At 42.1% G+C, this 24,924-nt stretch overlaps 1 protein-coding gene across 1 annotated transcript; it reads right to left on the reverse strand.

Moving 5' to 3' along the window:
- Nucleotides 1–15,648: 15,648 nt before the first annotated feature.
- CATIP (ciliogenesis associated TTC17 interacting protein) lies at nt 15,649–22,453 on the reverse strand. The gene is made up of 10 exons (XM_021002703.2): nt 22,378–22,453; nt 22,078–22,173; nt 21,202–21,402; nt 20,746–20,801; nt 19,868–19,954; nt 19,526–19,693; nt 19,004–19,128; nt 18,073–18,149; nt 16,616–16,704; nt 15,649–16,165 (listed from the first exon to the last, which is right to left on the reverse strand). The coding sequence occupies exons 1-10, from the start codon at nt 22,388–22,390 to the stop codon at nt 15,875–15,877; spliced, it is 1,203 nt and encodes a 400-aa protein (XP_020858362.1). The 5' UTR covers nt 22,391–22,453; the 3' UTR covers nt 15,649–15,874.
- Between the last annotated feature and the right edge of the window lie 2,471 nt (nt 22,454–24,924).

The following is a 24,924-nucleotide window of genomic DNA, read 5'->3' on the forward strand; positions in this document are numbered from 1 at the left end:
TTCAGCCATTCCCCAATTGATGTACATCTCCTCAATTTCCAATTTTTTGTCAGCGCAGAAAGAACTGCTATAAATATTTTCATATGGATAGGTCCTTCTCCCCTCCCCCGCCCCCTGTATCCCCTGTTTGGGATACAGACCCAGCAGTGGTATTGCTGAATCAAATTGCCTAGTTTATAGCCCTTTGTGCGTAGTTCCAAATTGCTCTCCAGAATGGTTGGATCAGTGCACAGCTTCACCAATAGTGCATTAGTGTTCTAGTTTTCCCACATCCCCTCCAACATTTATTATTTTCCTTTTTTTTGTTATATTAGCCAATCTAATAGGTATAAGGTAATGCTTCAGAATTATTTTAATTTGTATTTCTCTAATCAACAGTGATTTAGACAATTTTTTCATATGACTATAGATAGCTTTGATTACTTCATTTGAAAACTGCCTATTCGTATCTTTTGGGGAATGACTTGTATTTTTATAAATTTGACCCAATTGTCTGTATATTTGAGAAATAAGGCCTTTATCAGAGATACTTGTAAAGATGGTTCCCCAGCTTTCTGCTTTCCTTCTAATCTCAGTTGCATTTGGTTTTGTCCAGGCAAAACCTTTTTAATTTAATATAATCAAAATTATCCAATTTACATCTCGTAATGTTCTCGATCTCTGTCATAAATTCTTCCCTTATCCATATATCTTATAGGTAAATTATTCCATGCTCCTCTAATTTGCTTGTGGTATCACCCGTTATGTCTTAATCATGTACCCATTTTGACCTTATCTTGGTATAAGGTATAAGGGGTTGGTCTCTACCTAGCCTCTGCCATACTGTTTTCCAGTTTCCCCAGAGTTTTTGTCAAATAGTGAGTTCTTGTTCCAAAACCTTGGGTCTTTGGGTTTATCAAATAATAGACTACTATGTACTATGTATCTATTCTATCCCACCAATCTACCACACTATTTATTAGCCAGGACAGTTGCTTTTTACTAATGTGCCCTGCATTTTTTTTTTTAGTTCTGGTCTTTGATAATCTTATCTAATAATAACGATCATGATAATGGCTAACATTTCCATAATGCTTCAAGATTTGGAAAGAGCTTTATAAATATCATCTCATTTTATCCTCAAAACAGCTCTGGAATGTGGGTTCTATTGTTATCCTGATTTTACATATGAGAAAACTGACACAGACATAGATTAATCTACTTGCACAGGGTCACAGAGTTAATAAATGTCAGGGGCTGGATTTGAACTCAGGTCTTCCTGACTCCAGATCTTGAACTCTATCCATCACACCAGCTACCTACCACTCTGGCAGAGAGAGGAGTATTAGGGGAATTATCATAGAACCCTTCTCCTTATGTGGTGGGAGTGGAGGGTGTACAGGGCAAAGGGTCACAGATATATCCAGGTCTACCTACCCGAAATCTTGTTACTCATCCCACACCTGTCTACCTTTCTCTACTCTGGGCCATAGGAGCACTTTGTCCCCCCTTTAATGCCCTCCTCCATAATCCATACCTTGGACAAATTCTTTCCCCTCTTGGTCTTCAGTTTCCTTATCTGTCAAATGAGTAGATTGGACTAGATAATATCTAAGATCCCTTGCAGCTATATTCTATTCTATAATTCTCTGACTTAAGATTTTTTGTTTGTTTGTTTTTATTGTGATTAGTCAGTTCAATAAGCATTTATTAAGGGCCTACAATGTGCCTGACACTGTGCTGGGGTACAAGCAAGGTAAAAGTGCCTGCCTTCAAGGAGCTAACAATCTATTTGGGGAGATAACACACAAACAGATATGTACACAGTGAGCTATATTCAGGATAAATAGGAAATAATTAACAGAGGGAGGGCACTAGAATTAAGGGATTGAGAAAGAATTCCTGTAAAAGATGGGATTTTAGTCGGGACTTGAAGGAAGACAGGAGGTTGCAATAAACAGAGAGCATTCCAGGCATGGGTGACAGCCAAAAAAAATGGCCCTAGTTAGGACATGGAGCATCTTGTTTGAGAAATACAAGGATTCCAGTGTCACTGGGTGGAAAAGAATGGATCACAGAAGGCAAGAAGGCTAGAACAGAGGGAGTCAGGAACAGGTTATGAAGGACCTTGAATAGGAAAAAGGATTTTGTATTTGATCTTGGAGGCAATAGGGAGCCACTACAGTTTATTGAGTGGGGGGTGACATGCCAGATCTGAGCTTTAGGAAAATCACCTTGGTGTCTGAATGGAGGATGGACTAGAATTGGGAGGGCCTTGAGGCAGGCAGACCCACAGCAGGCTACTGCAATAATCCAGACATGAGTTGATGAAGATCCATACTAGAGTGATGGCCAACGCCACAGGAGAGAAAGGAGTTTCAACAGATGTTGCAAAAGTGAAATCATCTTTGCCAAGGTAAAATCAACTGTTAATTATGTTCATTGTTTTCCTAATATCAAGCTATCTTTGCACCTCTAGTATAAATCAAACTTGTTAATAACGAAAGATATTTTGAACAAATTGCTGTAGTTTGGTAGGATTTTATTTTAAAAATTGAATAGATATTCATGAATGATATTGGTCTATGGTTTTCCTTCTTTGATTTATTCTTCCCTACCTGCCCCTTATTAATTGTTCTTTTAAAGTCTGATAGAATTATTTTTTTTAATTTTTTTTCCATATGCTTTTGAGTTGAAAATTTTTTCTCCCTTTTTCTCCCCCCCCACCTTCCCCAAGACGGCACACAATCTGACATAGGCTTTACATTTACATACCCATTAAACATATTTTCACATTAGTGAAGTTGTAAGTAAAAATTAAAACCAATAGGAGGAACCATCAGAAAGATGAAACAAAACTCAACTGAAGGTAAAATAAGTGAGAGCGATTCAACTTCCATAGTTCTTTCTTTGGATGTGGACAGCATTTTCCACCCTGAGGCCTCTGGAGATGTCTTAGATCCTTGCAATGCTGAGAAGGGTTCAGTTTAACATTCTTAGTCATTGCATAACGTGGCTGCTATTGTATACAAAGTCCTCTTGGTTCTGCTCACTTCACTCAGCATCAGACCATATAAGTCTTCCCAGGCTTTTCTGAAGTCAGCCTGTTCATCATTTCTTATAGCACAATAGTATTCCATTACATTCATATACCACAACTTGCTCAGCCATTCCCCAATTGATGGGCATCCTCTCAATTTCCAATTCTTTGCCACCACAAAAAGAGCTGCTATGAATATTTTTGTACATGTGGGTCCTTTTCCCATTTGTTTGATCTCTTTGGGATATAGCCCTAGAAGTGCTATTGCTGGATCAAAGGGTATGCACATTTTTGTAGCCCTTTGGGCATAGTTCCAAATTGTTCTCCAAAATGGTTGGATCATTTCACAACTCCACCAACAATGTATTAGCGTTCCAATTTTCCCACATCCTCTCCAACATTTATCATTTTCCTGTTTTGTCATGTTGGCCAATCTGATAGGTGTGATGTGGTACCTCAGAGTTGTTTTGATTTGCATTTCTCTAATCAATAACGATTTAGAGCATTTTTTCATATGACTATAGATGGCTTTAATTTCTTCATCTGAGAACTGCTGTTCATATCCTTTGACCATTTATCAATTGGGGAATGGCTTGTGTTCTTATAAATTTGTCTTAATTCTCTATATATTTTAGAAATGAGGCCTTTATCAGAAAGACTGGTTGTAAAAATTCTTTCCCAATTTTCTACCTTCCTTCTAATCTTAGTTGCATTGGCTTTGTTTGTGCAAAAACTTTTCAATTTAATGTAATCAAAATTATCCATTTTGCTTTTCATAATGTTCTCTATCTCCTGTTTGGTCATGAATTCTTCTGTTCTCCATAGATCTGATAGGTAAACTATTCCTTGTTCTCCCAGTTTACTTATGGTATCAGCCTTTATATCTAAGTCCTGAACCCATTTTGACTTTATTTTGGTATATGGTGTGAGATTTGGGTCTATGCCTAGTTTCTGCCATACTCTTTTCCAGTTTTCCCAGCAGTTTTTTTCAAAGAGTGGGTTCTTATCCCAGAAGCTGGGGTCTTTGGGTTTATCAAATAATAGATTACTATAGTCATTGACTACTGTGTCTTGCATATTTAACCTATTCCACTGATCCACCTCCCTATTTCTTAGCCAGTACCAAGCAGTTTTGATGACTGCTGCTTTATAATACAATTTAAGATCTGGAATTGCTAGGCCACCTTCCCCTGCATTTCTTTTCATTAGTTCCTTTGATATTCTGGACCTTTTGTTTTTCCAAATGAATCTTGTTATTATTTTTTCTAACTCTATAAAATAATTTTTGGTAGTTTGATTGGTATGGCACTGAATAAGTAAATTAGCTTAGGTAGGATTGTCATTTTTATTGTATTAGCTCGGCCTACCCATGAGCAACTGATGTTTTTCCAATTATTTAGATCTGATTTTATTTGTGTGAAAAGTGTTTTGTAATTGTGTTCATAGAGTTCCTGGGTTTGTTTTGGGAGGTAGACTCCTAAATATTTTATAATGTCTGCAGTAAGTTTAAATGGGATTTCTCTTTCTATCTCTTGCTGTTGGGCAAAGTCTGATAGAATTAGCTTGTGAATTAAGGCCAGGAATTTTTTCTTTGATAGTTCCTTAATAGCTATCTCTATTCCCTCTTCTGAGACTGTATTATCTAAGATCTCTACTGGATATTGTTAGTTTGAATATTTTTGAAAGTAATCCTTTATTTAATTTAATTTTTTTTGTTGGCATATAACCATGTATGGTAAGTTCTGATCATTCTCATTATTTCTTAAGGTTTTGATGTGATTTCACCTTGCTCATCTGCTATTTCGCTGATTTGATTTTCTGCTCTCTTCTTTTTTTTTCAGTGACCACTTTATATTTAATTTTTTCTCAATTACATGTGAACAAAAACTTTAACATTCATTTTTTAAAATTTTGAGTTCCAAATTCTCTCCTTCTTTCCCCTCCCCCCTCCTTGAGAAGGAACACAATTAGCTATAAACTGTACATATGTAGTCATGCAGAACATTTCCATATTAGCCATGTTGCATAGTCTTTTCAAAGAACCAGCTTTTTATGATCTTTTAAAACTGTCTAGGCACCACCCCATCTTACTCCACTCTTGCGTCGTCAACTCACTCCCCTTCCTTTTAAGATTTAATGTCTAAACCTCTGGACCTTCCCCCCATTTCTAACTCCCCAGTTCTAGGAACCAGCAGACTATTCTGGGATGGAGCAAACTGGGGTGGGTAGGAGGTGTGGGGGAGGAAAGTGGAATAGATTTGGCTTTTCTCCATCTTAGGGCAGAAGGCTCTGGAGCAAAGGGTAGATTGGAGCTGAGTGGGTGAGGAGAACTAGTTCTCTTAGGAGGAGGAGGGTGGGCTGCTGGGACTAGAGAGGCACAGGGACTGAGATTGGTGGGAAGGAGGAACTTGGGGATTAAGCAGGAGGGCAGGAAGCGTCACTGGGTCTCTGTGCAATGGTGTTACTCAAGAGATTGTCTGTCATTGTCTCCTTCCTGTGAGATTCGCATACAATTTCCCCATCAGTGTCTTGGTCTCTTGGGAGAGAAGACCATGAGATAGAGATGAGATGTCTTCTACTTCTTTGCATTCTCCCTGCAAGCCCTAAAGTAACTGACACAGTTCCTTCCACACAGAGAGGAATGCATAAATGTATATTGATTGACAGATTAATATCTTGTACAGGCTTTATCCAGCTTACAAATACCTGCTCTCCAAAAGTGCTTCTTCTGTAAGTCACCTGTTTGGCTCCCAGAATGCTTTTTCTCATGGACACGTGGGAAGTAGCAGTCAGGATTTGAATCCATTCCCCAGATTCTAAATCTAGAACTGCAGTGAACAGAGGTCAACAACAACAAAACGCCAACAATATACAGTGGTTGCAATCCTAGTAAATAACAGCAAAAATCATAAAAATGAATGAAAAATAATGTCTCTATGTTGCGGTTGAGGGGTGCTGGGAAACCTGAAATGCCAGGGTACAGGGCGTGGGTCTGCCTCAAAAGAATTTGACCACTCAAGCTTTCCAGTCCAAATAGCAAGTTTATTTGTGACACTAAAACAAGCCATCCAGACACCTAGTGAGTCTGTGCCTTTGATGAGGATAAAATGGATATTTTTATAGGAAAAAAGATTGTGGGAAGATTTGGGTGGGATTCAGAAGTGGCAAATAGCCTGGGATGGTCCAGAGGAATAGAGAGTGTAGGGTTGGGTTGGGTCAGTGGTAACAGAGAATGGAGGGTTGGGGTAAGGGGAGGGGGGTCACAAGGAATGGACTTTGAAAGGATTATACTGGGATGAGCCCAATGCCTCAAGCAAATACCAGGGATCTGGGTTCAGGCACTAAATTAAAGTTGGGGGGGGCAGGTTTCCAAATCCCATGCCTATCATCTAGGCTTCTCAAATTAGCTGATATGAGTGCCTTTTCAGACTTCAGCAGATGTGTAGGTTTAAGGGAGCAATGAGATAGGTAGGGACACTGAGATATGTAGACCAAGGCAAAAGCATTTGGGCCCCAGAGGATGAGATGTGAATGGATCATTGAGTCTGCTCATTTACATATGAAAATGTTAGGCAGGCTTCTGAAGGGATCACAAAGATAATGGGTATATCCCCAGGTTGCCTTGGTACCCTTTTCTCTATCATTATTATTATTATTATTTTATTATTGTTGTTGTTAATAGCTAATATTTATTTAAGTCTTACTGAATGCAGGCACTCTGCAAAGCTCTTTACAACTGTTATCTCAATTTGATCCTCACAACAACCCTGTGAAGTAGGTGTTATTATTATCCCTATTGTACAGATGAGGAAACTGAGGCAAACAGAAATTAAGTGACTTGCCCAAGGTTACACAGCCTGAAAGCGTCTGAGGCCAGATTTGAACTCAGTTCTTCCTGACTACAGGACCAATGATCTATCCACTTTACCACCTAGCTGGTCCCATTTGCATTTAACACTTATTTGAGGGACAAGAAAACCTTAAAATTAAAGTCAGAGTTAAAAAAAAAATGGGGAACCCTGAACCACAGACTGGTTTGGTGACTGGGGACAACTTGCCATTGTGTGGTTATGGCCTAACCTACAGGGATAAAGATTTGGGAAATGTACTGGATAGTCACTATAAGTTAGGGTGAGATCTCTCACTAAGGTTACTTAGCCATCTAATATCTAACAGAAGAGTTGTTGAAAAAAATGGCTATATGTTAAGATAAACCCTTTACTGGAGGGCAAAACTCAATGTTAAGGGCTTGTAGGAGCAGAATTAGGGAGAAGTCTTCTGGTTCTAGCATATGGGTCTCTGTCTTTCTAAAAGAATATAGTAGTTTCTGATGAGGTCTAGAGGTTAGAGGTTCTGGAATCCCAAAATCATGACACGTGGGTCCTGCCCAAAAGAATTTCACCCAAGCCTTCTTTCAGCCAAAAACAATGTTTATTGAAGGTTCATCATATTAGCTAGACTCTTAAGGAATCTGAGCATCTGTGGGCTGTTGATTAGATTGTGAAAACCTAAGCCCTTGCTAGATTATAAGAATCCGAGCATCGTAATGGAGATGAGATGGACTTTATATACAGAAAGACTGTGGGAGGGATCTAGGAGTGGCCAAGTAGTCTATGAGGTAATAGAACTACAGGGATGGCCAAGTGAAAATGGAGCCTCAATAGGATTAAGGGTGGAAAGTGGCCAGGGGGACATAGGGAGGTCTAGGCTAGGTTAAGGGTGCAGAGAATTGGGAGATTGGGTGTAGCCACAAGGAAAGGCCAGTTGATGGGATTATAGCCTCAGGGGAACGCCAGAGATTAGACCATGTGGGAAAGTCCAGGGTTTTTTTCCTTTTTGGGGTCTAGCTCCCATCCTCATCAATTTCCTACTGAGCCTGAAGTTGGAGATAGTATTAGCTATATACTTGGTCATCAAATGATGAGTGGGGTAGCTTGCTCAGTAGAAATAGCTTCTTGTGAGGAACCGGGGAAGTAGATAACAATCTGTCTAGCAGATACCCCTGATGTTTGACTTGGAGTCTGAGAGATCTGAATTCAAATGTACCTCAAGATACTTTCTAGCTGTGTGGCTCTAGGCAAGTCACTTCACCTCTCTGTGCCTTAACTTTTTCATTTGTAAACTGAGGGGATGGGACTTAATGACCTTTAAAATTCTTTTCAGATCTAAATCAATGATACCATAAGAGAAAAAGGCCCTGAAGTTATGGGTTGTCTTGGCTTCATGTGAGCCTCATTACCATTGTACTTTTAAGTTTCTACCATTCTTCCCACATTGTGTGTTTGTGGGAGGGTACACACCAGGTTTTAGGTGTGTGGGGGGGGACATTTTGCCACTGTTGTTGTCAACGAATGCCTTTGATAGGAGTTAATTTTGTCTACTAGCTGATGGTTAAAAGAAAGCACACCAGTGGGGGCTTGTGAGCTATAATTTTAGAAGGATGGCCACAGTGTATGTGTGGGACAGAGACCACTGACTCAAAATAACTCAAAATGACTCAAAATAAAAATAAAGACTTAGATACCTTGAAAGCAGAAAGGTGCTTGTTGCTTTCTCATGAGAAAGGATACACCCTGTGTTGCTTAAGATGGCGCCAGCATGCTGGCTGTGAGAAGCAAAGTTTTATAGCCCTAACACTCCCCTCCCACTCTCTTACCTCTTTCCCCCATTGGCTGGATACTCAAGGCATACAATCTAAACATGGCAGCTAATACCCAATATAAGCAAATATTTGGGAACTAGATGTATGCGTGCACCAGGAAGTGGGAGCAACCAGGAACTGCCTGTGCTGACATGGATTTTTGAGAAGGGTGAAACTCAATTCAAGGCTTAGGCCTGAGGAAACTGCACTTTAGGCCATCTCTCACAGCGTACAACCTTGAACCCCTGGTAGCAGTCACCTTCTGGGGACCCAATGTGTGACTATGAGTACCAAGTTAAGGAGTAGCCCATAAAGACTATTATAGTTACATATATGTGTAGAATTTACATTCCTTGAAGGTAGGCACTATTGAATTTCTACACAACCAAGATGGACCTTATATACAGAAAGACTGTGGGAGGGATCTAGGGGTGGCCAAGTAGTTTGGAGTGACTAGAGGAGGGGGTCTAAGAAGGATCTGGATGGGAGTGGCCAGTCAGCTGGGGTGAATAGAAGCCAGGGAGCTGGACCACATGGCTAAGGGAGAATGGAGTCTAGATAGGATTAAGAGTGGGAAGTGGCCAGGGGCAATTGGGAGGTAACAGAATTGGGAGATTGGGTGTAGCCACAATGAAAGTCCAGTTGATAGGATTATAGCCTTAGGTGAACTCCAGAGATTTTCTCTAGAGAAAGTCCAGAGTTTTTCCTTTTTGGGGTCCAGATCCCATCCCCATCAGGGGGATGACAACATTCGATGTTGGTTTATGCTTACCTTATTTGTTTGAAGGAAGGATTCAATGGAAGACAGCAAGACAGTATTTCAGAATTGATTGGGGTGTAAAAAACAAATGGCATCAATAAAACTTTAAAAATTAATTTAAATATAAATAAATCAGGACCATGTTAAAAACAAATTTAAAGTAGGTTTTTCCAGAGGAAAAGGAGTCTGGCCTCTTTAAAGAAACACAACAGTTTCTAGCCATAACATAACAGAAAGGAATTCAATATTAATTGAGCATTTTTCAACAAAATCAATTTCCATTGATTTCTTCAGTTTATATAGCACCTGCACTCCCTAATGTACTCCTTCTCTACCTCCACTTTCCAGGGAACCATCATTAATGTTAATTGAATATTGATAAAAGAGAGGAGGAAAGAAACCTGAGTGCCCTTTCTATTGTTGTCTGACTCTTCGTGACCCCATTTGGGGTTTTCTGGGCAAAGATACTGGGGTGACTTTTCGTTTCTTGAGTAGCGGAAGGACAATCCTAAGAAACTCAACATGATCCCTGACCCCCAGTTCTTTGGAGCTTCAGCTACCAAGAGAGAACAAAAAAGGGTTTTCCCTCCTGACCCAGAAGGAACTGTTCCCCAGGACTAACTGTTAAGACGCTAAGGAGCCAACTTTGGGGTTATCTTTGACTCTTCTTTCCTGCAGCCTCTCCTACCTTATCTGTTACTGATGCGGTTTAGAGGTTTAGGGGTGCTGGGACCCCAAAATCACAACACACGGGTCCTTTCTGAAAGAATTCGACCCAAGCCTTCTTTCAGCCAAAAACAAGGTTTATCGAAGACTCATCATATTGGCTAGACTCTTTAAGGAATCTGAGAAAATCTGCGCCATGGCTAGATTATAAGAATCTGAGCAGTGGCTAGATTTTAGGAATCTGAGCACCTTAATGATGACAAGATGGACTTTACATACAGAAAGACTTTGGGAGGGATCTAGGAGTGGCCAAATAGTTTGGAGTGACTGGAGGAGGGGTCTAAGGAGGATCTGGATGGGAGTGGCCAGTAAGCTGGAGTGAGCAGAACTCCTGGGACCTGGACCACGTGGTCAAGGGAGAATGGCCACAATGAAAGGCCAGTTGATGGGATTATGGCCTCAGGCAAATGCCAGAGATTTGGTCGTGTGGGAAAGTCCAGGGTTTTTCCTTTCTGGGGTCCAGATCCCAACCTCATCATTACCATGTCCTATCTATTAAACTTGAAAACATCTACATCTTTCCTCTTTATTTTTGTTGCCACTACTGCAGCAAAGACCTCCATTCCCACCTGCCTATCTTATTAGGTGGCCGAGTACCACAGTGGATAGAGCACTGGACTCTTGAAGGTTCTCAGTTCAAAATCCTTCATCAGACATGAGCTATGTGATCTGGGGCAAGTCACAACCTCTCCCAGCCTCATTTTTTCATCTGTAAAATGGGGATAATAACACCTACCTCACAGTGTCATTGTGAGGATCAAATGAGATAACATTAATAAGGTGTTATATAAATGCTAGCTACTTTAAATATCTTCTACAGAGTTCTCACTTGCCTTTAATTCATCTTTCATACTCTGGTGTCAGCCTCTACTAAAAAATATTCAGTGGCTCATTGCAATGACAGTAAAGATCAAATTCCTTTACCTAGCATTCAAGGTCCTCCGATCTGATGCCTTCCTATCTTCCTAGGCTTATTTTATCTTATGCCAAACTAGACTACTGGTCTTGCTAAGAGAGGGCTTTGGCAAGCATTGTGTTTGCCAAAATGCTTTAGCATTTTACAAATGCATTTGCTTTCACTTCATTTTGCTCATGTTTTTATTATTCCCCCTGGTCCTCTCTCCTCTTTACCTTCTGATTTCCTACCAACTTATACAACCCAACTCAAATGCCAGTCCCTTAAGGAGCTGTAACCTGATTCCCTTGTGCCCTCCTCAGATCTCACCAGGGATTCTCTAATATACTTGTTCAGAAAGCATCGATTTTGTTCCTGTCTTGAATGCAAAACAAAGACAAGGAAATAGAGCAAAGGTCACCAGTCCTGTTGCATGCAGACCAGCCCCAGTGATTTGCATGGGACAAGTATGGGCCACCCATGACACAGTTGGGAAGAGTCTCCTCGCGAAAGTTTAACCAGCTCCTTTGCAGTTGAACTAAGTAGAGCTAGAAATTATTTACCTGGATCAGGGGCATGCTAGGAATTAAAAGCATTTTTTTGTTTTTATCACAACTCTGATAAGTGTTAACTTTAGTCAACTGGATCTAGAAAATGTTTCAAAAAGGATGGGAGTGGAGCCCAACCCCAGACAGAAGTGAAAAACGACAAGAAAAAAAAAGGCAGAGTTGAGTAACTCTAAAAGTTCTAAGTTGTCCACTTGGAAGACAGTCCTGTCCCCACTACCCCCCTTCACTTATCCTACTCCATGCAGAACAACTATAGCACTGAGGACCCTTTTAATGGAATATCATGCATTATAGCTCCCTCTATTGGTGTCATTCCTCATTGGATTGTAAACTCCTGTCGCGATTGTTTGCATTATATATTCCCCAGCACCTAGGACAGTGATCTGTGTGCAACAGAAGATATTTATGGTATTATACTGTACAAGGCAAATTGAGGACTTGCCCTGATAAGAGCAGAAACATAACCTTGTCAACAAAGGTCTGTATAGTCAAAGCTATGGTGTTTCCAGTAGTGATATATGGCTTTGAGAACTGAACTACAAGGAAAGCTGAATATCACAGAATTGACACTTTCAAATTGTGGTGCTAGAGAAGACTTTTGAGAGTCCCATGGACAACAGGGAGATCAATTTAATCGATACTTAAATAACTCAGACTATTTACTCGAAGGTCAAATACTGAAGCTTAAATATTTTGGTCACATAATGAGAAGGCAGGACTCATTGGAAAAGACCATCATATTGGGAAAGATTGAAAGCAAAAAGGAGAAAGGGACAGCAGAGGATGAAATGGATAAATAGTATCATGGAAACAACCAACATGAGCTTGGACAGTCTTCAGGAGATAGTGGAGGACCGAAGGGCTCGGTGTGCTATGGTCCATGCAGTCATGAAGAGCTGGACACAACTACACAACAACAACCTGATAAGAGCCAAGGTTTCTTATTAGTGTGTATAGCCTGGAAGATTTCTAACTTGGATGAGAGTCAAGGTGGTTTGGTACTATAGAGTTAAACTGAGCATCACTGAATAAGAATTTAAGGTAAGGTACCCATATGCATATCTTAAAGGATTTTTTTTTAAAGCGAGTACTAATTTAACCTTTTAAAAATCACCTTTCAGATGACTGTTTTTCCAATTTATGGTCTTAGAGAGTTTTCGGGGGCACTATGAAATGAAGACTTGATCTGGGTCAATAATAATAAATAATAGCTAGCATTTATATAGGGCTTTAAAGTTTTCAAAATGCTTTACAAATATTGTCTCATTTTATCCTCACAAAAATTCTGGGGGAAGAGGGGTTAGGTGCAATTATTATCCCCATTTTATAAATGAGGACACTGAAGCAAAGAAAGATTTAAGTGACTTGCTAGTGAATGTCTGGGCCTGGATTTGACCTTAGGTCAAGGTGCTGTAGCCACCTCTAGGCTATAACAATCTTTTTTTAAAAATTATTTATTTATTTTATTTTTAGGCAATTGGGGTTAAGTGACTTGACAAGTCACACAGTTAATAAGTGTCAAGTGTTTGGTCTGAGGCTGGATTTGAACTCAGGTCCTCCTGACTTCAGGGCCGGTGCTCTATCCACTGTGCCACTTAGCTGCCCCCCTTCATTCTTCTTCTTACCTCCCACCAAAAAGAAAGACCAAAAACCCACCTCACACTAGAAGTGGTCCTGCCCTCCTCTGACCTCCTGGAATACTTAGTTTGTACCACTCATTCTGATATATGATAGATACTGGCATACGTGACACATACAAAGATACTTGCATAAGAAAAGATTTCAGTTGTGTGTACATGTGCATTCCCAAATGGAATGGAGAAAGGGGAAAAAAGAGGCTCAAGGTAGAAGTACATGTGGATATTTGTGTTTGTGTGTGTCTAGTTCCTCTAAATTGCCTTAAAACAAATTTTTATTGATGTCTTTTGTTTCCTGATGTCACCCAAATTTCTACCATTATTCCTTTTCCCTCCCTCTTCAAGAAAGTTAGTCCATATAACAAACAATATTTTTTTAAAGGAAAATAAAAACAGGGAAACAGGAATACATCAAAAAAAATCTTTAAATATGTGTAATGCACCACACCTGTGAACCTCCCATCTCTGCAAAGGGGGTGAGTCGACGGTGTCCTTCCATATCTCTTCCTTGTTCTTTGTAATTCTGAAACATTCACTTTTTCATTCTTTTGTGGTCCTTCTGTTTACACCAGAGTTGTCAGTATATCATTTTCTTGACTATGCTTACTTCACTTGGTATCAGATCTCATAAATTGTTCCATCTTTATTCTGTCATATTTGTTGTCTCTTATAGCTCAGTCATTTTCTGTTACATTCATTGTTTAGCCTTTCAATGGCTGAATCTTTTATTCCAATCCTTTGCTATCATAAAAGGTGTTTGGTAATGCCTTTTTTATCTTTGAGGGGGGTTTGGGGTGGTAGTACAGGTGGGTCAAGAGCTCAGGAACTCTCCACAGGAGATAGATGGAACAGAATTTATAAGATACCCTCCTGGAAACAAAACTGCTCTGCTTCCTTTAGATTGTAAGCTTCTTGAAGGGAGGGGCTGCCTTTTGCCTCTTTTTGTACCCTTAGGGCTTAGCACAGTGCCTGGCATATGGTAGGCACTTAATAGTTGATCCTTTCTAGGATGGAAAAAGGGACACAGTGAAACTGTTCTGTTCCAAGGGCCCTCTGGGACAGGAAAATCACCCAGTTAGAAGAGGGGAATTTGATCTTATCTAGCCAGAGTTAGCTTCTTCTTTCTGCCCTTGTATATTCAGACATATCAGATGAGATTAACATGTGCAATGCTTTGCAAACCTTAAAGCTCTCTATAACTGCTTGCTATTGTTAACAAATGAACATTTATTATTTGCCTACTAGGTACCAGGCACTGTTAATTCTAATTATCATTATTATTACTTCTGGGTTTCCACAAGGTAGAGGGGGCAGTGGTGGGGGAAGCCAGAACTGTGAATGACCCTGATCCTGGAGCAGGGCTGAAGGTGACAGCCTCAAGGAGAAAGAATCCGATGTTGCTGCAATTATTGGCTTTTCTCAGTCTAATTGGACTGACAAGTGAACAGGGAGGGGGAGACTGATTTCTCTGATTATCTCCTTCATTTTGTCTTTCTTATGTTACGATCCTGGGATGGGTTGCAGAAGCCCCCTCCAATTCTTTTCCTCAAGCTGCAGTTATATGAGGCCATAAATTTCTACCACCATCACTTCTGCCTCCCCCACATCTGAAGATCTGGGTGGGTGACCTAAAGGAGGTTCAGAAGTTGGCTGGAGAGAGATGTCTCCATAAAGGAGTGCTTGTACAATCAATAAACTAGCTACATCAGGATAATAATAATAACACTAACTCCCATTTATACATTGTTTTGAGGTTTGCATAGCACTTTACATGTTTACATTTGATCCTCACAACAAGACTTTGAGGTAGGTACTATGATTAGTTTTTCTATTTTATAGATGAGGAGACTGAGGCTGAGAGAGATTAAGTGATTTGCCTAAGGTTGCATAGTTAGTGAAGGTCTGAGGTTGGATTTGAACTCTGATCTTCCTAACTCCAAGTGCCCCCTAGCTGCCTCATAGTCTTTGAATTTGTGAGTAAGGCATTGTGAACTGAGAGGGGATTGACTGCAGGGGAAACAGTATAAGTATCTTCATCATCAGTACCCTCTAGTGGCCAGTGGGGATATTTCAGCTTTTTAGGAAGGCTGTCCCAGGGCAGCACAAGAAACAGTTAAAACTACTGTCTCAAGTAGAGTGCCAACTGAGAGGTGACCCAGACATTGCATTCCCTTGCTGGATAATTAATACAGTGACATGCTGCCTTACTGTAGGCTTAAGAAATGCAGCAGTGGAACCGTACAAGCTCTACTTGTTTACGTGTCTTGTCTGAGGTAGTAAGTGACCGAGTCAGGATTCAAACACTAGCTCCTCTGACATCAAAACCAGTATTCTTTCCACTACCCCACACCCCTCCCACTGGCTTCCCATGCCAAAGACCCAACAAACTTGGCACAGAGCATTACAAGTCAGGGAGAGGCCAAAAGGGTCTCCTATTTATTCTTCTTTCAGGCTTCCTAGTGAGGCCTGATGTTAGAGGAAATGCCAGCCAAATCCTGCCCTGTCCCCCCCCCCCCATTTCTTATGCTCCCAGGCCCCAGGTCTCCATCAGTCCTTCAGGTCCCAGGGTATTTTGCCTGGAGGTATCAATCTACCTTCCTTGTGTCCAGACTCTTGATTCTCCTTGGCTATGAGGAAGAGTCTTCAGTCTTCTCCTCTGATGATTTCTCTGGTATCTTCTCTAGCGGATTGTATGGGACAGACAAAGAGCAAGGGTTTCGGAAGGGACTGGGCCGGTTGGAGGATCGGAATGGGGGTGGCTTGTCCAGGCCCCGGGCAAAGGGACCAAAATACTCAGCAGCAAAGGTTACCACATTAGAAGGTTGTCGGAGCAACAGGAAGAGTAAGAAATCAGAGATCAGGGTCTGGGCCTCTGGGTGATGCTGCATATAAGTGGTATGGCTGGCCTGGAGCTCTTCCTGGGCAGAGATCATAAGAATGGAGGATTTTAGAGCCTGGGAATCTTTTGGTACAACCTCATTTTAGAGATGAGGAAAAGAGCCTCACCAGAAACGTACTGATTTGACAAAGGTCACTCAGTAAAGTGGTTAAAGCTTAGATCTGAAGCCAAACTCAAATCCAGAGCCAAAGTGAGAAGTCTCCAAAGTTTATCTTCAGTTCCCTTCTGTGCTAAGGGAAAAAGTGTGCCCAGTGCTGTTGCTGAGCTTAACTCTTTCCTCTGGATTCTACTCTCTCTTCCCCGCTCAACTTAAAAACCCACTCTTGGGATGAGGATGAAATGTTTTCATAGACTCATTGACCATGGGTCAGTGCTCTTGAAATCATACTTCCTGGACCCTGTCCTCCATCTAGCCTTCTCTCTGGGGGCCTCCTCAGGATCTTTCCTCTCGACCTTGTGATTCTCTTACCTTTCGGTCCCGGAAAATGGCAAAGAGCTGAACATCTTCTTCCCATTCCAGTTGTTTCTTTTCAAACACTGGTTTGGGATCAAACTCATCTGGGCAGGGAAGGAGGAAGAGGTGGAGAGGAGAAGGCAAAGATTAGAAGGTTGGAAATTTCCTTCCAGCTTTCCCCATCCCCTCTGAAGTTTGTATGGCCTGATGGGACTCAGAAAGAAGCAGGAATAGGGGATGTACGAGACTCATTATATATCAAGTTTTGACCTTGACTTCAGGGTGTCTTTGAGTATATTCTATGTACTGTCCCCACAGGTAGAAGCAGCCCCAAGACTATCAGATTTAAAGCTAGAAGAGACCTTAGGGATTATCCAGTACAAACTCCTTATTTACAAATTATAGGATTCTAAATAACAATAATAATGATGTTGACAAGAATAGCTAGTATTTTTTTTGGCTAAGCAATGGGGTTAAGTGACTTGCCCGGGGTCACACAGCTAGTAAGTGTCAAGTGTCTGAGGCCAGATTTGAACTGAGGTCCTCCTGACTCCAGGGCCCTATCCATCGTGCCATCTAGCTGCCCCAAGAATAGTTAATATTTACATAGCACTATAAGGTTTACAACAACTCTGTGAGTTAAATGCTATTATTACCCTCATTTTACAGATGAGGAAAACCAAGACACAGAGAGGTTAAATGATTTACCCAGGGTCACACAGCTACTAAGTGTCTGAGGCCATATCCGAACTGGAGTCTTCCTGACTCCAGCTGCCTCACTAATAGCGATAATAATAGGGGGTGGCTAGGTGGCGCCATAGTGCACAGAGTGCTGGGGCTAGTGTCAGGAAGACTTGAGTTCAAATCTGCCCTCAGACACTTGCTGTGTGACCCTGGCTAAGTCACTTAATCCTATTTGCCTCAATTTCCTCATCTGTAAACTGAGATGGAGAAGGAAATAGCAAACCATTCCAGTATCCTTCCAGGCTGTTGTGGTGAGGGTCAAATGAGATAACATGTAAAACACTTTGCAAACCTTAGAGTACTATATAAATACTATTATTGTTATTAGATCATGAAACTGAGGTCCAGGAGTGGATGTACCTGTCCCAAGGTCTTATGGTTAGTAAGTGAGAAAAGTAGGTTTCAAACCTAGGCCCGGTTCAAAATTCCCTCTTCTTTCCACGATACCTGATGTCTCAGATACTATTCACTTGCAGAATGAATGGAAATGCTATCCCTTTCTGGAAGGACCCTGGAGGTTTTCCCCACCTTTCCTCTTCCAACTAGCTCCTCCATCATCAGATCCATAAATCTATCTAGGATGGTCCCAGATTCAAGAACAAGAAATATGCTTTTAGCATGGCTTTGGAGAAGGAATACCCTTTATCAAGCCATGCTTGCGTCCTGATTTTTGGCTTAGAAAAGCTTCAGGCCATTATGCCCTTGCCTGACTTGCCCCCCCTACTTACCCTCCTCCCTCATTATGGGCATCTTGGTGATGATGCAGCAGAAGGGGGATCCCACCTGGATTCTCTTGGCCAGGTGCCTAAGGCAGAAGGAAAAGGTTTGTATGAGGCACTAAGAATGGCAAAAGTGGGGTGTGGAGAGGGGAAAAATATTCAATTCTTCCCTCTCCTCTCCTGGCCTGGTCATTAGGAGTATCTATTCACTACTCACTCTGAGTCAGACTACTCAAACAGACTCTAGATCATTCATACCTCCCACTGACTCTCAAATTCACTTATCATCTGAACCCATTTACTTCTGTATCCACCATGGAAAATAGGTAACAGTTCATGTGAAAAAGGTCTAGGGGGGATAGCTAGGTGGCACAGCAGATAGAGTACCAGCCCTGGAGTCAGGAGGACCTGAGTTCAAATCCGGCCTCAGACACTTGACACTTACTAACTATGTGACCCTGGGCAAGTTACTTAACCCCACTGCCTAGCAAAAACAAACAAAACAAGAAATATGAATGTTTAAGCCTGAAAAAGAGAAGACTTAGGGGAGTGGCCATTCTGGGCCTGTTTCCCTTTCTGTAAAATGAGGGAGCTAGATTAACTGACCTCTGAGGTCCCTTCAACTCTAAATCTATATCCTAGAAATGAAATGGGTTTCCTTAGGAGTGGTAGGTTCCTGGTCATTGGAGGTATTCAAGTAAAGACCAAAACTGAATGATCACTTGTCAGTGGTGCAGAGACTTTAGGCACTGTCTGTTGATCTCTGAGATCCCTTCCAACCTGAAATTCTGAGACTTGACCCACCCACAACCATATGCACCATTCACACCTTTTCAGTCATCACCTCCACCCCTTACATCCATATTCCCCACCAGACCCTCTCTCTCATTACTGGCCATCAGCCATAACCCTCCACCTTCCACCCAGTAAACTTGCTCACCCATCAGGTAACAGGTAGTACTGCCATGTCATGGGGATGTCTTCATTAGAATGCATCGTCTGTTCTACCACCAACACTTCAGCCTGCTCTGAGCCCAGTTGAATGGTTTGGAAGCCCAGGGCTTCCTAAGGGAGGTGGGGATGGAAACAAGGAGGCCAGGGCTCAGGACTCCTCTTCCTTCTTCAAGACTCAGTTTGACCCTCTTCTTCCCCTTCCTAACACTCCCTTTCTCATATACTCTGTCTCAATACCAACCTTCTTTATATGTCCTTCATGGCTACGAGGAAGGACAATGAGTGAGGAGACAAGGTGGGATAAGGATACAGTGAATGGTGCCCAGCTCCAATCCCCTGATCTCTGACCCAATGCGCTCTATTCCTTAGCAATCAATATTCTCCCTCAGGACCACTGGATAACTTCTGTCCCAACTCACCCCTCTCTTCCCTGCCAGATCCTGATCCACCAGAACCCCTTTCCTCAGCCCTTCCCCCAGCTCACTCCCAGGCTACAGCGCTCCCTCACATAGGTGGAGTGGCAGAGCTTTCCTTCTCCATCAAAGGCCAGGAATTTGGCATTTTGGGGAACCTTCCTTCGCCAGCCCATCACCCTTAGCAGGAGCAGGTTAGCAGACTCTGAGATGAACCCATCCATCACATTCAGGTTGAATGATGTCTTTTCTGTCTTTGTAACCTGCCCAAGACATTATATGGGTCAGAATTCCTGGTGGCAAGGGGAGGGAGGTGGGTAGCTATAGCCTTTGAGTAGGAGGGGCATAAGAGGATTCTTCTAGTCCAGCACCTAATACCTAGTACATACCCAGTCCAGCCAATGACACCTTCCCTCCAAGTCAGGGTCCCCACTCACCTCACCTTCCTTGAGGATTCTAGTCATCAGCATGTCTGCATTCTGCTTCAGTAAGGTGGTCTTCTTGTCAACTGACAGAGGTAAGAACTGCCAAGTTTAAGAGGAATGGGAGGGGGCATAGGAACAAGTTGATGAGGGGGCCAAAGACACAGAGGAGTGGGAAATAAGAGCCCAAAGAGAGGATAAAGGTTCAGAAGAGGAAACTGAGGCCAGGAGGGAGGAGAAAACTGGGATACCTAGGATTCTCAGCTAGAGTCTTGGAACTCTTGAGCTTGAGTGGGCTCCACTGATGTGGGAGATTTCTGGGCTTAGGGTGAGGTTAGGTGAAGGGGAAGTTGACCCCAAGGGTTACAGTGCCATGCAATTGGGAATGAGGAGAGGGAGGCAGGACCACTGGACAAAACCACCCCCTGACCTTTTGAATCCTTTGTCTATTAGAGTTATGGGTTGTTTAGGGGATGGAGCTTCAACTGGGAAAGGGGAGATTTAAAAAATTAAAGGATTCTGGGGCACCTAAGAATATTAATAACAATTCATATTTACACAGCAGTTTAAGTTTTACAATTTGCCTTCCTCACTCCATCCTGGTGAAGTAGGGAGTACAAAGATTAACATTTCTATTTTACTGACTAAGAAACTTGGGATGAGAACCAGAGTGATGAAGTAACTTGCCTATGATCACAGTCAGGAAGTGTTCAAGTTTAGATTTGAACCTGTGTCTCCTGACTTTACATCCAATGTTCCTCAACTGGTCCTGGGTCTCCCAATCCCCCCACACCCAAGTTCCTAGATGGTGGGCAGTCTTTGTCTTTAGGCCAAAGCTAAGTGCCTATGATATTGAGGGAGGGGAGAGGTGGGGAGAAAATAGGTCCTGACACCTTAATGAATTCATGATGGTGCTGCTGATATGTTTTCAAATCCCAGTCGAGATAGCCTGAAAGGAAGACCAGATATTCGTAAGGAGGCATGGGGTAGGACTCATTTGTCTGAGAGAGGGAGTAGAAGGGTAGGGAGGTTATTTATTGGTAAGGGGCCTCTGAGATTCTGTGGACTGGGCTTTGGGGTTTTGAAGAAGCAGGTTGAATCTAGCCTCCAAGGGTCTGTTGGAATGCTAGAGGCTGTTTCCAGTGTTTGGAGTGTTTGGAGATGCCCTAACACTGTTAGGAGACAGCCTTGCCCATGCAGAGGCTTTTGATAGGTTTCACCTGCCTCATCTCCACACAGTTCCTTATAAAGCAATGGAGAAGAGATACTGAGTGAAGAATTGAGGTACTGACAAGGATGGATTAGCTGGGAGGGAGTACAAGGGAGAGGTCAAGAATCAGAAGTCTTACCCGAGATAGATGTCCCACAGGGGATTTCTTCCAGCTGGCCCCGGCTGGTGGCATGCACTAGGACACTGCGTTTGGTGTCCCCATCGGAACTATAGTAATAGGCTTGTTTTATGTCCAGGGAATACTCCCCCAGAATCTGGTTAGTCTCAGAAATCATGTTCAAAGTCTCAGAGAAATAGAGCAACGGAATTTCTTCTTCACCTATGGGCAAGAGAGGCAAGAGGGATGAAGCTCCAGGCTTCAGCACCTGTTCTGTACCCCTCCCCAGCCACACCCATCCCTCTAAGGCCCAGTAACCTTTAAAGAGCTTTTGCCAGCCTCCACTACCCAAACAACAGACATTTGTCCATCTTGGTTCAGAAGAGGAAACTGAGGCCAGGAGGGAGGAGGGAACTGGGATACCTAGGATTCCCAGGTAGACCTTAGAAATCATTTAATAGGGGGAGGGCTTCTTAACCTAGGGTCCTGGATAAATTTCAGAGGGTCCATGAAGTTGGGGGGAGGAATTACATCTGTTTTCACTATGATTTAATTAAAATTTAGTATTTACTTCAATTATTTAAAAAGATTATTCTGAGAAGTGGTCCACAGTCTTCATTACTGCCAAAAGGGTGAGTCCAACCACCCATTTCAGTTAATGATTACAAGATTACAGATTTAGAGCCAGAAAGGGCCTTCTGGTACTCGGAGTCCTTCATTTTACATACTCCAAGACTTGAAGTGAGCTGCCCAAGGTCACACGTGGGTAGTGAGCAGCAGTTTCTTGAGCCCAAATCCACCTGGTTTTCCGGAGGGGCTTCACTTAAACAGAACCCTGGCATGTTCTCTCGCCGCCCCCCTTCCCCCCCGCCGGGCCTGGGAAGCGCTAAATCTTACTTATTGTAGCTAGAAATTCCAAAGCCTCGGAATTAGCTTCAGGTGGTGGGGGCGGCGGTGCTTCCTCCGGCACTTCGGGCTCCGGTCTTTTGGCTCCTGGGGGAACAGTTTAGGCAGACAAGGGTGAGGGTGAGGGTGGGGGTGGGGCAGATACAGAAAGGGGAGGGGGTCAGGGGGCAATTCCTAGCGCCCACTCCCTTCGGGCCCCCAGGATTCTTAAGGTGGGCATAATGCGAGATGGGGAAGTCCCCTCGCTGCAGAACCTGATTCACCAACGCCCTAAATGCGCAGACCCCTTACCTTTGCCAGGCATGCTGCCGGCACCCCAGAATGTATCCACTGGTCCCCAGGGCAACCGGCAGCCGACTGCCTCTTAAAGGAGCCATCACCCAATATCACCCTGCTTTACTCCACCCTTCTAGCACAGCCCCCATTCACTTCGGAGGGAAACTGTGGCTGGGCTCTTAACGCATCAGTTAGCCACGCTGGTCTGTACTGGGTGGTTGACACTTCTTGTTTGGAGTGTGTGTGAGTGTGTAGGGGATATCAACCAGCCCAATCCAAAAATCATTCATCAAACACTTAATATGTGCAAGGCACTGTCTTAGGTGCCAGAGATTCAAAGAGAACCCCAAACCTGCTCCTAGTCCTCAAAGTGCTTACATTTTACTGAGGAAGGTGGTACAACAAATAAAGGAAATACCTGATAATTCTAAGAGGGAGAGAACCCCCCAACAACTAAGGAGAGTCACTCCATCAACCAGTATTTACTAACCGCCTACTTTGGGCCAGGTGCTATGCTAGGCACTGGAGATACAAATACAGAAGTGAAGCCTTCTCACTTTTGAGGAACTTACAATCTGGCTGGGGGAGATAACATGTTTATGCATATGTAGGTATATACAAGGTAGATAGATACAAGGTAGTTTTGAGTGGAAGGTACCAAGAGCTAGGGAGATCAGGAAAGGTTTTCTGTTGGACCCTTGAAGGAAATCTGAGAATCTTTTTAAAATCGGTTTTTATTGATATCTTTTGTTTTTATATTACCTAAATTTCTCCTTTCCTCTAATCACCCTTCCCAGAGAACCATACTGTACAATAATTTAAAAGAAAAAAGAGGAAAAAATTCAGTAAAACCAACCAATACATTGAAACAATTTGTTTATATGCCTTGTTCCACACCCAGGGACCATCATATGGTTTATATGCCATTATATCCTTTATATGCCTTGTTCCACACCCATCTCTGCAAACGATCCAAATATTTCTTCTTTGGTCACTATAATGTACTTTCACAAATATCATTTCCAGCTGTACAGTGGCATATGATTGTGATGGAAATACTATTGTGCTGTAGGAAGGATGGTTTCTGAAAAACTTGGGAAGACCTATATAAACTGAAGCAAAGTAAAGTGAGCAGAACCAGAACATTGTACACAATAACAATATTGTAACAATGATCAACCGTGAAAGATTTAGTTCCTCTGATAAATACAACGATCCAAGACAATTCCAAAGGACCCATGATGAAAAATGTTCTTCCCCTTCAGAGAGAAATCTGATGAAATGTGAGTGCAGAGTGAGGCATACTTTTTTCACTTTATGTTTCTTACTTTTTATTGTGTTTTTTTTTTGCAATATGGCTAATATGGAAATCTGTTTTGCATGATTTCACATGCATAATTGATATATAGCTTGCCTTCTCAGTGGGTGGGGGAGGGGCACAAGGGAGAAAATTTAGAACTCAAATTTTTTTAAATGAATGTTAAAAATAAATAATTTTTAAAATACAAAGGGCATAAGGGGAGGTGATGTGTAACAAAACTGGACAATTAGGCTGGAGCCAGACTGTAAAGGGTTTTAAATGCCAATCTGAAGAGTTTGCACTTGGTTCTAGAGGCAAGAAGATTTTTAAGCCAGAGAGTTGACAAGATCAGACTTGTACTTTAGGAAGAGTATTTTGGCAGCCGTGGGGAAGATGAGTTGGAGAGAATAAAAACTAGAAACTTGAGGCATAATTAGTAGTCTAGTACAATAGTCCTAGCAAAAGTGATATATGGGCCTGAACTAAGGGAGTGGCTGTGAAGAGGAGACTGATGATCCCTACAGGTCTCTTCCTTTGTATTTCTGTAAAAATCATAACTAGGGGACCTACCCCTAGTTAAATGTGTGATTAGCTACTGAATGTCTCTGGGCCTCAGTTTCTCTATTCATCAGATAAACTCTTCACATTCCAGCATTCTGTTTCTAAGGTATTTTTTCACTTGAAAGCAGTCTTGTTGATATCTGAAGCTGACTGCCCACTAGGGGTCACTGCCCCACTAGCTTCAGAAGAGGTTTCCCCCCTCCCAACCTCCCCCCCCCAAACCAAACTTTGGTTGTAACCTACAACACGGAGGCATCAGGTGACATTCCTCCCCTCCCCGGTATCATCGACCCTAAGACATACAGGTCATATTTCACCTTGCTTCTTTACCTTATTTCTCCATCCACCAGCCTCACCTCAATCTCTGCCCAATCTAAATACCATCACTATATGTGACCCAAGAAAATGAAACAAGTAGTGATTGGTTCAGTCCATATTCAACAACCTTTTAAGGGAAAAGAGATGTTCCCCCCCCTCAATATTCTTGCAACTAAAAAAATATATATTTAATTAAAAACATTGATCCAAGACAATTCCAAAAGACTCATGATTGAAAATGCTATCCACATTCAGAGAACTATGGAATCTGAATGCAGATCGAAGCATACTATTTTCTTGTTCTGTTTAATTAACTTTTTTCTTAAATTTTTTTTCATTTTAGACAAATGCTAAAACTTAAATACATAATAAGCAGAAAAGAA

Source organism: Phascolarctos cinereus, unplaced genomic scaffold (assembly GCF_003287225.1).
Source record: "Phascolarctos cinereus isolate Bilbo 61053 unplaced genomic scaffold, phaCin_HiC Scaffold_7;HRSCAF=346, whole genome shotgun sequence".
NCBI lineage: Eukaryota > Metazoa > Chordata > Mammalia > Diprotodontia > Phascolarctidae > Phascolarctos > Phascolarctos cinereus.

Excerpts from the sequence above, each read along its gene's own strand:
- CATIP (XM_021002703.2), bottom strand. Across the intron at positions 20,802-21,201 it reads CTGTGGGACATCTATCTCGG|GCTATCTCGACTGGGATTTG; the intron begins GTAAGACTTCTG and ends TCTTCCTTTCAG. Across the intron at positions 18,150-19,003 it reads TACTACCTGTTACCTGATGG|GCACCTGGCCAAGAGAATCC; the intron begins GTGAGCAAGTTT and ends CTTCTGCCTTAG.